General features: G+C 35.9%; 2 protein-coding genes across 5 annotated transcripts in view; both read left to right on the top strand.

Annotated features, from left to right (window-relative positions):
- Positions 1 to 1,261: 1,261 nt before the first annotated feature.
- Positions 1,262 to 14,696, top strand: part of LOC107715337 (EGF-containing fibulin-like extracellular matrix protein 2) — a 14,823-nt gene continuing 1,388 nt past the window's right edge. Inside the window, exons 1-10 of one of the 4 annotated variants that reach the window (XM_016521436.1) lie at positions 1,262 to 1,680; positions 8,969 to 9,210; positions 9,446 to 9,494; positions 11,437 to 11,649; positions 11,755 to 11,877; positions 11,977 to 12,093; positions 13,159 to 13,278; positions 13,362 to 13,481; positions 13,571 to 13,697; positions 13,817 to 14,012. In XM_016521436.1, coding sequence (XP_016376922.1) covers positions 1,533 to 1,680; positions 8,969 to 9,210; positions 9,446 to 9,494; positions 11,437 to 11,649; positions 11,755 to 11,877; positions 11,977 to 12,093; positions 13,159 to 13,278; positions 13,362 to 13,481; positions 13,571 to 13,697; positions 13,817 to 14,012 — 1,455 coding nt within the window. In that variant the 5' untranslated portion in view covers positions 1,262 to 1,532. Of the gene's footprint in view, positions 1,681 to 6,766; positions 6,972 to 8,968; positions 9,211 to 9,445; positions 9,495 to 11,436; positions 11,650 to 11,754; positions 11,878 to 11,976; positions 12,094 to 13,158; positions 13,279 to 13,361; positions 13,482 to 13,570; positions 13,698 to 13,816; positions 14,013 to 14,696 lie in introns of those variants that run through there. The other 3 variants (XM_016521439.1, XM_016521438.1, XM_016521437.1) reach the window with 3 other exon arrangements.
- LOC107715338 (acidic fibroblast growth factor intracellular-binding protein B-like) lies at positions 1,598 to 4,993 on the top strand. Its single transcript, XM_016521440.1, has 6 exons — positions 1,598 to 2,122; positions 2,210 to 2,273; positions 2,797 to 2,883; positions 2,988 to 3,085; positions 3,995 to 4,079; positions 4,978 to 4,993. Exons 1-5 carry the CDS (start codon positions 1,971 to 1,973, stop codon positions 4,062 to 4,064), a joined length of 471 nt encoding a protein of 156 aa, XP_016376926.1. The 5' UTR covers positions 1,598 to 1,970; the 3' UTR covers positions 4,065 to 4,079; positions 4,978 to 4,993.

Genomic DNA, 14,696 nt, shown 5'->3' with positions numbered 1-14,696 from the left:
CAAGATTTGACCCCAAACTTTTGAACAGTAGTTTATAGCTAATAAAAACGTGTGAATAATATTCTTTAAATATTTGTACAGTAACATTTAATAAAATATTAATATTTAATCAAATATATTTAAAATATAAAATGTGAATCAAATGACATTTTATAAATATGATAAATTACATTCACAATATCACACAATTTTATTTATTTTTACAAAATATCACAAAATTATATAATTATTCCAACGCCAACTGATGCTCCACTTTAACATTACAACGAATAATAACTTGGGAGGAGATTTTAGGAGAAAATCAATACTCAAGCAAATATAATTCTTTAAGACTTGGTTTGTGCAGATTTAGTTAAATATTAACATTACCGATCATTCAATTTACCAAAAATGCCTTAATACACGTTTCCTCAGTCTGTTATTGTAAGTTCAGCTTGAGTAATACTGTAAGTCTGAGCCAGAAACATTACACAAGCACAAAATTAAAATGATATAGGCATTAAGTTCTACGTTTTTCTGCACATTTTTTAGTTTTGGTTGCAACTTTGTGCTTTGTTTATTCCTTAACAGCAGGTGGCAGTCACACATGAGCAGACGTTCAGTAACGCTGCATGAATGCTCGACGGAGGGCAATGTCTATGGTGAATGTAGTTCAGCTTGGGTAAAACCAGAAACTGGATCCAGGCGATTGTGAGGAGTTTGACAGCTTTTGCATATACTACAGTATCAGTCCGCGTTCATAGATAATCCTGGTATTATTTGTTTGTGCTTCAGCATAAAGCGCATTAACAGATCTGCACCTGCTGCGCGTTTGGAATTGTATCTGCGCAATAAACTCAGCTCGCAGATGCGTCCTAGAGAGCGATACAGCAGACGCCACTTTCTGCGGCGTTCTAGCATGAGCTAACTGCTCCTCTTTGACTGAATTTTTCAGTGCAAAGCATAAATAAAACGGTAAGTTTTCATCATCAGTTTGAGGTCATCTTTCTCTGAATAAGAAGGTTCTCATGTATCATTTTGCTTTTTAAATCTCTGCACATCTTATAAAAACACCTACAACATATAAACAGTTTATTACAACAGTTTTCATTTTAAGAGATTGCATTTGTTGTTGCAAATCAAAGTTATGTTTGTCAAAAGCAGCTGTGACCACTGTTTGTATAGCAAATTATTTTTAACTATGGTGTCGTCTGCAAACTTCAGGAGCTTGACAGAGGGGTCTTTAGATGTGCAGTCGTTGGTGTACAGGGAGCTGTACTGTAACTTCAGTACTGTAAATGCGTTTGTGCTATTGTGACTTAATACAACCAGCTTAACCAGTGAAAGCTTTTAGAGTTATAATTACAAGCTATCATAAACCTGACAAAACCTAGAAAACACACAGGCACATCTTTTGTGTTCATGTTTCTGTTGTGTTCATCTTCTTACTGTTTTGCTTGATCTCTCTCCTCCATTCATCTTTCTCCTCATATGCTCTTTTCTGTTCCTGGCACACTTTTCACACTCTCCCCTGTCTTCTTATTGACTCAGCCATGTCTCTCTGCAGGGACTATGCTGCCATCGTGTTCTTCGCTAACAGCCGTTTTGAGACAGGGAAGAGAAAGCTACAATATTTGTCTTTCCAGGACTTTGCCTTTTGCGCTGGTCAGCTCATCAGCTACTGGACCGTGGGAGCAGTTGGTAAGATGTTCACCTTAAAGATACAGTTCACTCAAGAAAAACTACAATTCTGTCATTTACATTACTACAGCTGCCACTACTGTCAGATTGCATGATATTCCACCAGTCAGATCATCTTTGGTGAGTGTCTTTGTACAGTATGCAGTTCTGAAAGCAGGGAGGTGACAGTGCCAAAGTCGGGAAGTATTCCCCAAATTCTATTAGGGAAATATTTGTGAGATCCATAATGGGAAAGGTAATGGAAATGAGGCAAAATTAATTTGAAAGGAAATGCATTACAGGTACTGTATATGCATTCTCACGCTCTGTTTTCTTTCTTTCATACTTTCTTATACAACATGATGGAAGACTTGGATGCTGATCTAGAAAAAGAGTTTCTCCATGACTTGAAAGACTTGAAAGTTTTGGTTAATAATAAGGACATGTTGGACCAACACAAAAGGCATGCGAATAGTTTATTCACATGGTCAAATGTAATGCTTATGACACACTATCTCTAACATATCTGTCCTTTCTACTAACATTATAGCTTGGTGTGTGCACAGCTTAGAGGGAAAATTAAAGTCTTTAGTGAGATGGAGGCCAGTTTTAAGGTGAGAAGCATGAATGTTTTTAATTGTAAGCATTTTTTCATACTTTTTAAACACACACACAGATATTTTTTTAAATCATATTTTTATTCAGCAAGGGCACCTCAAATTAATCAAGAGTGACACTAAAGACACTTACAAAGTTAGGAAAGATTTCAGTTTCAAATAAACGCTGTCTTTCTATTCATCAAAGAGCCCTAAAAAGCCCAAATCAGTATTTTAGAATGATTTCTGAAGGATCATGTGACACTGACGACTGGAGGAATGGCTTTGCCATTACAGGAATATATAACATTTATAATAAATTACATTTCACAATATTACTGATTTTATTTTATTTCTGATCAAGTTAATGCTGCCTAAGTAAGAATAAGAGACTTCTTTCAAAGACGTAAAATCTTACCAAACATTTGAACAGTAGTGTGTGTGTGTGTGTGTGTGTGTATATTATATACACGTTTTGTTTATTAATTTGTTTTATTTATGTTGGATGACATGGATGCTTATTGCTGTGGGTGAACTTCAGAATTTGTCAAGAGCTCTAGTTAACATCGCCTCAAAACTCACACACACCAAAGATTTCCGAGATCTGTTCATCGACCTTGTGGAGAAGGTAATGCACTGACACTGTAGATAAACTGCATACCATGAGGTGATATTTGTCCCTGAATAGTCCCAGGTCAAGTGTGACAGAAGGATTATCGGTTCTTCTTTCAGTTCATTGAACCATGCCGGTCAGATAAATGGACAATCGGAGACCTCAGACTTTTCCTCAAGCACTACAGCAGCTCTGTACACACGCTTGAGGCTTTCAGGTTAGTATATATGCATTTATGTGTGTTTGTGATCAGTGTTGGGGACAGTTACTTTTAAAAGTAATGCATTACAATATTGTGCTACTTCCTAAAAAAGTAACTAATTACTTTTTATGGGAAGTAATGCGTTATGTTTCTTTTGAGTTACTTTTTAAATCTGGGCAGGGCTTGCTTGTTTGTTTTTAATATAAAAAAGTTCTTCTTTTACATATGTAAAAGCCCTTTCACACCAAAAGTGAAATGAATACGCCTCAGGCTGAAGGAAATGTAAATTCACGTCTGTACAGTACAGTAGAGGGCGCAGCTGAAACAAATCGCATGAAGAATATGGCGCAGGAGAAGAAAGTTCAACACTATTCAACAATAACAAAAATGAAACACAAATGTTTCATTTTTGCTTAGTATGGATAAATTGGATCATCGAAGGTCACTAGTAAAGACTTTGGTTAATAAAATAGGATTAAATACATAAATGATATTTGTCTTATTTAAAATATTTAATTATTGCAGGTTCGTGTCATATTCTGAGTTTGCATTTGACTGTTGTTATTGATTTTGAGGAGTACTAAATCTGTTTTTGTGCAGGTGAGATGAGTAAATACATGTTCATATTTAGTCTAGAACTACAGTAAGATCATGTTCACACACAACGCCTCTGCACTTACTCCTGATTTCTCTCAACATGGCAACACGAAAGCTGTCAGTCAATACATGCCAAACAAAGTAACTGGAGTTACTTATTTGAAAAAGTAATGCATTACTTTACTAGTTACTTAAAGAAAGTAGTCTGATTACATAACTCGCGTTACTTGTAATGCGTTACCCCCAACACTGTTTGTGATCTCTTTCTCGTACTAAAAAACAACAACAAAAACATTTGCTAAACGTATGACATGTTTTTTTCCACAGGCATCAAGTAATATGGGACAGATACATGGGTGTCATCAAAAGCTGCATCCTGAAAATGTACCATGACTAGAACATATTTCCCACTGTAATTTTTTTTTTTTTTAAATTTACGGTAAAAAAACGGCAGCTGTGGAGTAGGGTGAAGCTGCAGGCCCGGAGGCCCAACTGCACACTCAGACCTGCACGCTCAGACCTATCGGTTTTTTCAGACAGTGCCACCTGCTATCCAAACAGCAGGAGGCATTGTCTGAAAAAACGATAGGTCTGAGCGTGCAGGTCTGAGTGTGCAGTTGGGCCTCCCGGCCTGCAGCTTCATAATGTTGCAGCTGTGGTTGCCGGAATTTTACCTTACGGTAGCAACATTTTAGGTTTTACAGTTTTAACTTAAATTTACAGTTAAATACCGTAATTTCATTAACTGATATAATGTTAATATACCAACCTTATTGAAGTACTGAAATCTGTTTTGTACCTTGTAATACACTGATAAGCACCAAATGCAGGTGGTGATGAGAAAGTCACATGATGAACCAAAGCCCATCACAAGCAGCTTTTAAATAATAACATATATAGAAGGTGCACAGTGTCATTCACACAAACACCAAACACCATCATGGTAACACACATGAAACTGAAATAATGCAATAAACATTCATTTAACAACATTAGGTGTAACACACAACCCTAATGTACAAAACTGATAAGAAAAAACTAAGAAGAAACCGTTATTTCAACAAAAAAACATCAAATTTGAAATGCAATTCAGGGAATTCTGGGAATGTCAATTTATGGTTATTCACTTTACGGTCTTTTTTACTTCCAAAAACGGTATACTACCGTAAAATTAATGTCTAATACATGTAATGTCCAATACAGTTTTTCACCGTATATAGTAGGGGAATTTACCGTTAACCATTTAACAGGTTTTTACTGTAGCATTTTTACAGTCTTTTACCGTTAAATTCACGGTTAATTTTTTACAGCATGGTTTCCAGTTAGATTGACCAAAATTTTCTTCAAACCTTTAAAGAGCTAGTCGCCCCCTTGTTTGTAAATGTTGCTACCTCAGCTCCCTTTGTATATCACAGTATTCTTGTACATTTGGTTTAACTTAAGTAAAAAAATAATAATAAAGTGTTGTCTACAAATCTGCCTTATTTGTTGTTTGTAAAAGTGGTCATTAGGAATGTCCTTACTTACTTAATATTCAGGGTAATACATAAAAGTTTTTTATTGGCATCTATGGATCCATGAAGAACCTTTAGCATCCATGGAACCTTTTCGTTGCACTAAAGGTTCCTTATAGTGAAAAAAAAGTTTCCTTAATTTATTAAAATGTTCATCACACTAAGAAAAATGGTTCTTTTAAAGGAATGGTTCACCCAAAAATAAAAATGTACTGAAAATTTACTTACCTTCAGGCCATTCTAGATGTAGATGAGTTTGTTTCTACATCGGAATGTATTTCTACATCTGTACAGATTTGAAATTTGAGTTTAGCATTACATCACTCGATCACCAATTGACCTTCTACAGTGAATGGGTGCCTTTGGAAAACATCACAATAATCCTCCAGTAATCCACATGACTCCAGTCCATCATTTAATGTCTTGAAAAGAGAAAAGCTGCGTGTTTGTTAGAAACAAATCCATCATTAAGGCGTTTTAACTTTAAACTGTCACTTCTGGCAAAAAGACAAGTCTATAATCTATAATAACGCTTGCTCCAGTGAAAAAGTCCATCCCCTGTTGTTCTCTCACATCAGATCCACTGACATATTTGTTTAGAACTGTTTTGGACTGTTTTCACTCATAAACAGTGCTTGATCTGTGCATATTTCTCTCCTGATTCTGACTCTTGATGAATTTATTATAAAAACTGTTTTTTGCTTCACAAGACATGAATTGATGGACTACAGTTGTGTATTACTTGTGGTTTATTGTGATGTTTTTATCAGCTGTTTGAACTCATTCTGACGGCACCCATTCACTGCAGAGGATCCATTGTTGAGCAAGTGATGGGATGTTAAATTTCACCAAACCTGTTCAGATAAGGAACAAACTCATCTACGTCTTGGATGGCCTGAAGGGGAGTACATTTTCATTTTTGGGTGAACTATTCCTTTAAGACTTGTCCACTGAATGGTTCTTTGGGGAACCCAACAATAGTTCTTCTATGGCATTGCAGTGAAAACCCACTTTTGGAACCTTTATTTTAAAGAGTGTAGAGGAGGGTAATTATCTCAAAGTGTGCTTCAGTGTTTTCCCACAGTGAAGTAGCGACCTGTTTGTGTGCCCAGCAGGTGTGGGTCAGCAGCAGGGGGCTACAGTTGGCTGGTCAGCTCTGAAGTGGATAGATGAGGAGACACTTTTACTACCTTATAAAAGGCCAGACCTAGGACAGCTGTCACCCCCTACAAATGGTCATGGAAAATTCCTCTGAATTTCTGCAGAAAAGTCCTCATGGAAACCCTGGCACTCCTGCTGTTTCTAAAAGTAGGCTATCTCTGTTGTTTCCATCAAAGCCATTGTCTTAATGGTGCTCAAACCTTTGTGTAATGAAGACACATGATGTTCCTGGCACCGGGTAGTGTTTTACAGTTAAATCGGGAGGCCTTGCCTCCTTTTTTACCCTGTTAATTTGTGTCTGCATTCCTTTTCGACATCCCCCAGTAAATATCCAGCAGTGTCAGATACAAGCAAGCTCCACCAGGATGAAAGTTAATAAGGCAAAGTGTATTAAAAATGGGAAGTAATTAAGGTGGGTGGAGGGAAAGAAATGGGCCGTCCTAACCTCCTTTCTATAGCATTGCACCTTTCCTCACATTCGTAATACACTTTCAAACAGCTATCACTGCCCAGGTCCTGTCTGCTGTCACAGAGCTCTAAAAACAGTCCACTAAACGGAGAGGGAGAGAGAAATCAATAGGCACAGAGACAGAAGAACGAGACAACTTCTGCTGGACAGACTTCAGAAAGTGAGTTTCAAACCATCTGTATTTAACTCCTGTGCATTTGCAGTTTGTAAAATTGAGCATAGCAGTACATAATGCAAGTGAGATCATTCAAGCATACTTGGAGAGAAAGACATTCGATGAAGCGTGCATGAGAAATGTAGCATTTGTCATTCCAGGACTTTAAAGCTCATTGTTGCCTTGTAATAATGAAATGAATGACAGAAATGTAGTCAATGCTTTCTAACCATGCTTAGATGTGACAGAAACCTTTAGTTTGAATTGAAAACAGTTGTAGTTAATGACTACAGACAAGGCTTGTTTTTGGACGAATCTGAGTGCATGGAATTGCTTGTGTCATATCCTGTAGAGTTCAGACACTGGCCATGTTTCTGCCTCTTAGGCAGTACAAACAGTAGAGCAAGTCCCTAGAAATCAGTAGAAAGTCATGTCAGTGTATTTACAGAGGGCATCTAAAAACAACAAGTGATGTACAAGAGCAATTAAAATGGTATAATGCATTTAGCCATAAAAGCAAACAAAGCTTAAAATAAACCCTGAAAGCTACAGAGAAAGATCATCTTTAATCTTGAAATGCGAGTGTAGGCAGAAGTAGATGTTATGAGAGTCCAGGAGCGATAATGATGGCTGAGGAGGTCTATGATTTGTTTTACAGCTATAAAAACAAATAATAAGACCTTAAAATAAATTACTGTAGTTAAGAGAGGCCAGAACAGGTGAAATACTCTGTGAAGTCTCACATGGTGGTAACTCGAAATTATTACCTTAAAGAGCTTTTTCAACCTGATTTAACCTATAATTAGTTTTGTTTGTATAAACTGTGTATTGAGGTTGATTCTGTGATGTTAAATATATTGTATTTGACGTGACCAAAACCAGTTAATTTAAATGTTACTTTGTGTGTGTGTGTGTGTGTGTGTGTACAGTGTACAGTGTACAGTAGTCAGGAAATGATGGATGTAGTAGGTGTGAATAACTATCTCCAGATCGCTGAATGTGAGGAATGGAAAATCCATCATGCAATATCTGATTATATGCACCAACTTGCCTTGCTTAGTTGGCAAGATCAAAATAACGGTACAAAATCCCAAACTTGCATTTATCACTTATCATATATGCTATTGAGTGATATCTGTTGAAGAATTATAGCCATATTAATGTGATAAAAAGAATGAATTTTCATGCTGGTTCAGGCAGGTTTATGCTAGTTAATGGGTAAGGTATCATGAATTAACAACGAACAGTATTCTTCTAAATTAGATTATTTTTTTTACATATGCCAACATAAATTGTATAAATTAACATAATTTAATCTATTATTAACAAGCATGAATTGAGTATTACACAAAAGTGCAATTATAAATTAACATTTACCTAGATCAGTGTACAGTATCAATGGGATATCGTTTTTATTAATATTTTGAATTAGTTTTTATTTTTATATTTTCTGTTTGTATTTGAATTTAAAGTTTTAATAATTTTGTTGTTTTTGTCATTTTATTAGTTTTTTTAAACATCTATATATACTATTTAATGATTATTGTTTTAGTTTCATCAAGTTAAATAAAAAATGTAAATGGTTACCATGGCAAATAGATTAAACAAAATATGTTTGTGTTTTTTTATATATTTTATTTCAGATAAAGTTTATTTAAAGTAACAAAAAAAATTGTTTTAATGGTTTTACATTTAGTAACTATGATAATTCTGACCTAGATTATTAAATGCTATAAAACACTAAACTTTATTGTAAGTGTAAATTGTAAAGCTAGTTAAGCTAGTTAACAATCCTAATGGGGACACCAGCACACCAATATCCAAAACAAAACATATGGAGGTGATCAGCAATGCTGGGCTTTTCAACGGGGCATTGTCACTGCTTCCAAATGTGTATGTGTGTACTATTCCTATTAGCACGTTTATTTGCAATTACCTTTGTTGTTCTTTTTTTACAAGGTCTCACCCCCACCTGTCTGTCTGCCACCTCCTTATTTTCATAGAGGAGACGACGGGAACTGACCAGACCCCTTTGCACGTCTGTGCTCTCTCTTATTGTTCTCTTTGGTGTGAAATGTGCCTTAACGACAACTATACATTTGTTCATCCATCCAGCTGTGTGTGTGGCAGGGTGAATGTCCTGTACCCTGTAACTATGAAGGCCACATATGTGCTACTTTGCATGGGTCTGGTTGTTCTTCCTGCTACAATCTGTCAGTCTCCTGCTGAACGTGACTCTTACACAGTAAGTAAATGTGACAGTTTCTCCCTGTTCTTCTCTCTTCCTCTTCAGTCTTCCTTCATGCATGAACTATCTCACGTCTATCTGCCTTCCTACGTAACTCACCATATATAGTGTGTTATTGTATACAATCAGACATCAGTTTGTATTAGAAGTCATGTTCCTGTCAATAAAAGTGTTTGAGTGTAACTGCTAATGATTAAAGATAACGCATAATAAAGTGTGTTTTCTCTGCCAGGAGTGTACAGATGGCTATGAGTGGGACGTGCAGACTCAACTCTGTCGAGGTGGGTGGAAGGTCATGTGCCAGAGAAAGAGAGAGAGATGATGAGAAAGTGATGCATTCCTCCTCTAATTATCTTGTTGGTTAAATGTCACATGCACAATCCCTCTGTCCCGCCCCTGTGTCTGGCTGCATCTTTGAATTTTAAAATACACTGTGTCCTGAGTAGACGCAACACGTTAAAGCGCAGATGATTAAAAGGAGATGTAGATGTAAAACTGAGCAGTTTTTTTTCATATAAATGCAAGACTAAATTATGTGGATTATGTATATTATGTCATGTTTTTCGATGTTAAAATACTTTCTCTCCCAGTTTAATATTCCAGATACAACACATCCTAACCAAGCACAAAGCAAAAAAAAAATTAAATGAGCAACAAGCAATAAATTCATTTAATCTGAGATTTTGTCCTAACCAAGAAATAATGTTGTTGGTTGACTAGCCTCTTTTTCTGCAGCTTGCGGTAACTTCACCCATTTTGAAATCTGATTGGTCCAAACCCCCTTCACTGTCTCATCAAATGTCTTTTGATTGGTTAATAATATTAGGTGGACATACAAAACCTTCCTATATATACAGTGGCATGCGAAAGTTTGGGAACCCCTTGCAGAATCTGTGAAAATGTGAATAATTTTAACAAAATAAGAGAGATCACGCAAAATGACTGTTATTTTTTATTTAGTACTGTCCTGAGTAAGATATTTTACATAAAAATGTTTACATTTAGTTCACAAGACAAAAAAATTGCTGAAATTATTCAAATAACCCCATTCAAAAGTTTGGGAACCCTTGGTTCTTAATACTGTGTGTGGTTACCTGGATGATCTACCACTGTTTTTTGTTTTGTGATGGTTGTTCATGAGTCCCTTGTTTGTTCTGAACAGTTAAACTGAGCACTGTTCCTCAGAAAAATCCTCTGTGTCCTGCAGATTCTTCAGTTTTCCAGCATCTTTTGCATATTTGAACCCTTTCCAGCAGTGACTGTATGATTTTGAGATCCATCTTTTCACACTGAGGACAATTGAGGGACTCAAACACAACTATTAAAAAAGGTTCAAACATTCACTGATGCTCTAGAAGGAAACACGGTGCAGTAAGAGCCTAAACTTTTGAACAGGATGAAGATGTCCCAATTTTTCTTATTTTGCTGAAATATAATTTTTTATTACATTCACTGATGCTCCAGAAGGAAACACGATGCATTAAGATCCCCCCCCGGATCTTAATGCATCGTGTTTCCTTCTGGAGCATCAGTGAATGTTTGAACCTTATTTAATAGTTGTGTTTGAGTCCCTCAATTGTCCTCAGTGTGAAAAGGTATTAAGAACCAAGGGTTCCCAAACGTTTGAAGGGGGTTATTTTTTATAATTTCAGCTATTTTTTTGTCTTAGGGGTGCTGTGTGTACATTAATGAGGAAAAAAAATTAACTTAAATGATTTTAGCAAATGGCTGCAATATAACAAAGAGTGAAAAATTTAAGGGGGTCTGAATACTTTCCGTACCCACTGTATATATATATATATTTTAAAGAATGTTGGTAACTGAACAGTTTTGGTTATAAAAATGTTTTAAATCTAAGATATTTCTCAAATATCTTCTTTTATGTTCCACAGAAGAAAGAAAGTCATTTAGGTTTTGAATGACATGAGTGTGAGTTAATGTAAATGCGAGTAAACAGAATTTAAATTTTTGGGTGAACTATCCCTTTAAGTATTGATAGAAGTATAGATAACAAAAGATGATACAATTTGAGTTGCTAAAGAGTGAAAGATAATTGAAAGTTAAAAAAAGAACTGCTGTTCTTTTTTCTTTTTCTTATGTTGTTTATACAGTATGTATGTTTGTATATTTGTTTCATATGTCTAGTATTTAATAAAAAAAATAAAAATAAAAAGGACATACAAATTACTTGTAAAGCTAAATTCTGTTCTCTATTTTACTTAGACATAAACGAGTGTGAGACTATACAGCAGGCTTGTCAGGGAGAGATGAAATGCTTTAATCATTATGGTGGTTACCTGTGCCTTCCTCGCTCTGCCTCCGTGATCACTGCACCTGAGCCCTCCAGCCAATCAGAGCCCAGTGTTCATGTGGAGCGTAACGAGGCCTTTAACCCCTGTCCTGTAGGCTACAGGGCTCAAGGAGATACCTGCGTGGGTGAGTTATTTAAGGCCAAATGTAGGGAAAGCCTGTTCATATGGTTTTATATTGTGTATGTGCATGAGTATGATGTCCTGAAGCTCTTCATCATGCTTTGGACAGACATTGATGAGTGTGAATTGGACATGCATGACTGTCAGCCCAGCCAGGAATGCGTCAACACTGTGGGCACCTACACCTGTCAGTGCCCTGACGGCTACAGCAAGATTGGCATAGAGTGTGTGGGTAAGAGAAGAAATGATGTGTCTTAACATCTGTCTTTAATATATGGATGCATCTTTTCTGTTCTGCAGTCTACAGTAAGTATTTCCTCTCATCTGTTAGATATCGACGAGTGCAGGTACAGGTACTGTCAGCATCGCTGCGTGAACGTGCCAGGATCTTTCTCTTGTGAATGTGAGCCTGGCTTCCAATTGGCAGGAAACAACAGATCCTGTGTTGGTAAGTCCTTAAAGCAGATACATTTTCCAGCAATCAAAACTTCCTTACACACTAATATAGTCTTTTTTTTTTTTTTTCAAAACCGGGTCATTTTCTTTATTCCATGGAGCAAGAAAGGATATGAAAAATGAATGGGGTTGGGTCTCTTGAACTCCAAAAATAACAGAAAAATAGCATAAAATTAGCATATAAGTAGTTCATATGATTTGTGCTCTATGTGATAGCTTTGTATGAGGAACATGCCATGTTTGATGTCAGAGCAGATCGGTTTTGTTTGTTGGTGATGTTTGTTTTCATTGACGCCCATACATATATTTAACATTTGTGAAATTTGAGGGCAAATAACGATTTAAATTAAGTCTGTTTCTCTAACCAAATAATATTGTATAACTTCAGAATATTTTGGAATGTAGCACACAAGTCATATGTATTGTTGTACATATGTACAGCAGCACGTGTACCTATTCACTTGTTGTATGAAAATAGCAGCATGAACATACTTCAAAATTTCTCCTTTTGTCTTTTCTAGAAGAAAGAAAGTTATACAGGTTTGAAATGGCATGACAGTCCTAGCAAACATGGCTCCTTCCCCTAACTTTAGCATATTTTGTGAATTATAATCTAAGAACATTCTCTGTAGTTTTGTTTTTTAAACCAATAACTAACCTTCCCAGAACATTACAGGGATTTTCTTTAACAACCTATAGACAACCTATACATAATATTATCTATTAGTTATTTTAGGATTTATTTTATTTAACCATAAACTAACCTTTCCAGAAATTTACAGTTTTTTTTTTTGACAAACTAAAGAGAACCTAAACAGAACATTCTCTAATGTTTATTTTTAGGGTGTATTTTATAACCATGAACGTTGCAGAGTTTTTTTGTGACAACCTAAAGAGAACATATATAATGTTTTATTTTTATCACCATAAACTAACCTTCCCAGAACACTGCACATGCAATTGTTTTATTATTTTTGGGTGAACTTTGCTTTAATGCAAAGTTTTAAGGTTTTTTTTCAGTACATAAGCTTCTAACATCTCTGTTCTTTGTCATCAGATGTAAATGAGTGTGAGATGGGAGCACCTTGTCAACAAAGATGTTACAACAGCTATGGTACGTTCCTGTGTCGCTGTGATCAAGGCTATGACCTGGGACCCGATGGCTTCTCATGCAATGGTTAGTGCGTAAGACATCACCCTAATAGTTTTTGACCAATTGATGATGGACTGAACGTAACTGTTTTCTTTCTCTCCTCCCAGATATTGATGAGTGCAGCTATTCCAGTTTCCTTTGCCAGTTTCAGTGTGTGAACGAGCCTGGAAGATTCTCCTGTGTTTGTCCAGAAGGTTACGAGCTAGTAGGAACACGACTCTGCCAGGGTATTGAAACAAAATCCCTGTTTTTTACACTTGACTCTTACAATCACATTTCACTTGGTTTGAGTTTGTCATAACAATTCTGTGTGTAGATGTGAATGAGTGTGAGACAGGCACTCATCAGTGTGGGGAGGGACAGGTCTGTGTGAACATCCATGGTGGACATCAGTGTGTCAACTCCAACCGCTGCCAGGACCCCTACGTCCAGGTCTCAGAGAAGTGAGCCATTTCGATTTGTGTAAAGGCAACTCATAATTGACTCAAAATCATATTTTGGCACTTTTTATTATTTTAACACCCCTCTCCCTTTTACCTTGTGTCACTTTCTTTCTGTCCAGTCGTTGTATATGTCCAGTGGTGAAGCCAGAGTGTCGTGACCTGCCCTTCTCCATTGTGCATCGATACATGAGCATCACCTCCGAACGCTCGGTTCCCTCTGACATCTTCCAGATCCAGGCCACCAGCGTCTATCCTGGAGCCTACAACTCCTTCCGCATTCGTTCTGGAGATGAAAATGAAGAATTCTACATACGGGTTAGTCAGAGACACACAACACCCTTTAAACATCAGTTTCATAACTTATGTGTGCTAGAGTAAATACTGGTGAAAATTGCATTCTCTTTTTATTATTATTACACTATCATTCATTTGGGTTCAGTTGGATAATTTTTTTGAAAGAAGTCTCTTATGGTCGCCTGGGCATTTATTTGATCATAATACAGTAAAACAGTAATATTGTGAAATATTATTACAATTTTAACAATTGTTTTCTATTTGAAAAACAATTTTGTTTTTTCTTCTATTTTGAAATTCTATTATATTTGAAAATGTAATTTATTCCTGTGATGGCAAAGCTGAATTTTCAGCAGCCATTACTGCAGTCTTCAGTGTCACATGATGCTTCAGAAAGCATTCTAATATGTTAATTTGGCGCTCAAGAAACATTTCTTATTATTATCAACGTTGAAAACAGCTGTGCTGCTTAATAATTGTGTGAAAACCATGTGGAAAATTCTGTGAAATTTGTAAATTTAAGATTATTTGATGAAAAGAAACCGTTGATGAAAAAAATGATTTTGTAACATTACTGTCTATACTGTCAATTCTGATCAATTTAATGCATACTTTCTGAATAAAATTTTAATAAAAAAAAAAAACTTAATGTCCCCAAAACTTAAACAATATATATATATATATATATATATATATATATATATA

The sequence above is a fragment of the Sinocyclocheilus rhinocerous genome, unplaced genomic scaffold, assembly GCF_001515625.1.
Source record: "Sinocyclocheilus rhinocerous isolate Xijiao unplaced genomic scaffold, SAMN03320098_v1.1 scaffold299, whole genome shotgun sequence".
Classification (NCBI taxonomy): Eukaryota; Metazoa; Chordata; class Actinopteri; order Cypriniformes; family Cyprinidae; genus Sinocyclocheilus; species Sinocyclocheilus rhinocerous.
The sequence above is the reverse complement of the archived record's forward strand: the minus strand, read 5'-3'. Positions and strand labels throughout refer to the sequence as shown.

What these genes read in the sequence shown, in the direction of transcription:
- LOC107715338 (XM_016521440.1), top strand. Translation starts at nt 1,971, where the DNA reads ATGCATTCTCACGCTCTGTTTTCTTTCTTTCATACTTTCTTATACAAC. An exon ending in ATGTTGGACCAACACAAAAG is followed by an intron (nt 2,123 to 2,209) that starts GCATGCGAATAG and finishes CTAACATTATAG; the next exon opens with CTTGGTGTGTGCACAGCTTA. An exon ending in AGATGGAGGCCAGTTTTAAG is followed by an intron (nt 2,274 to 2,796) that starts GTGAGAAGCATG and finishes GGTGAACTTCAG; the next exon opens with AATTTGTCAAGAGCTCTAGT.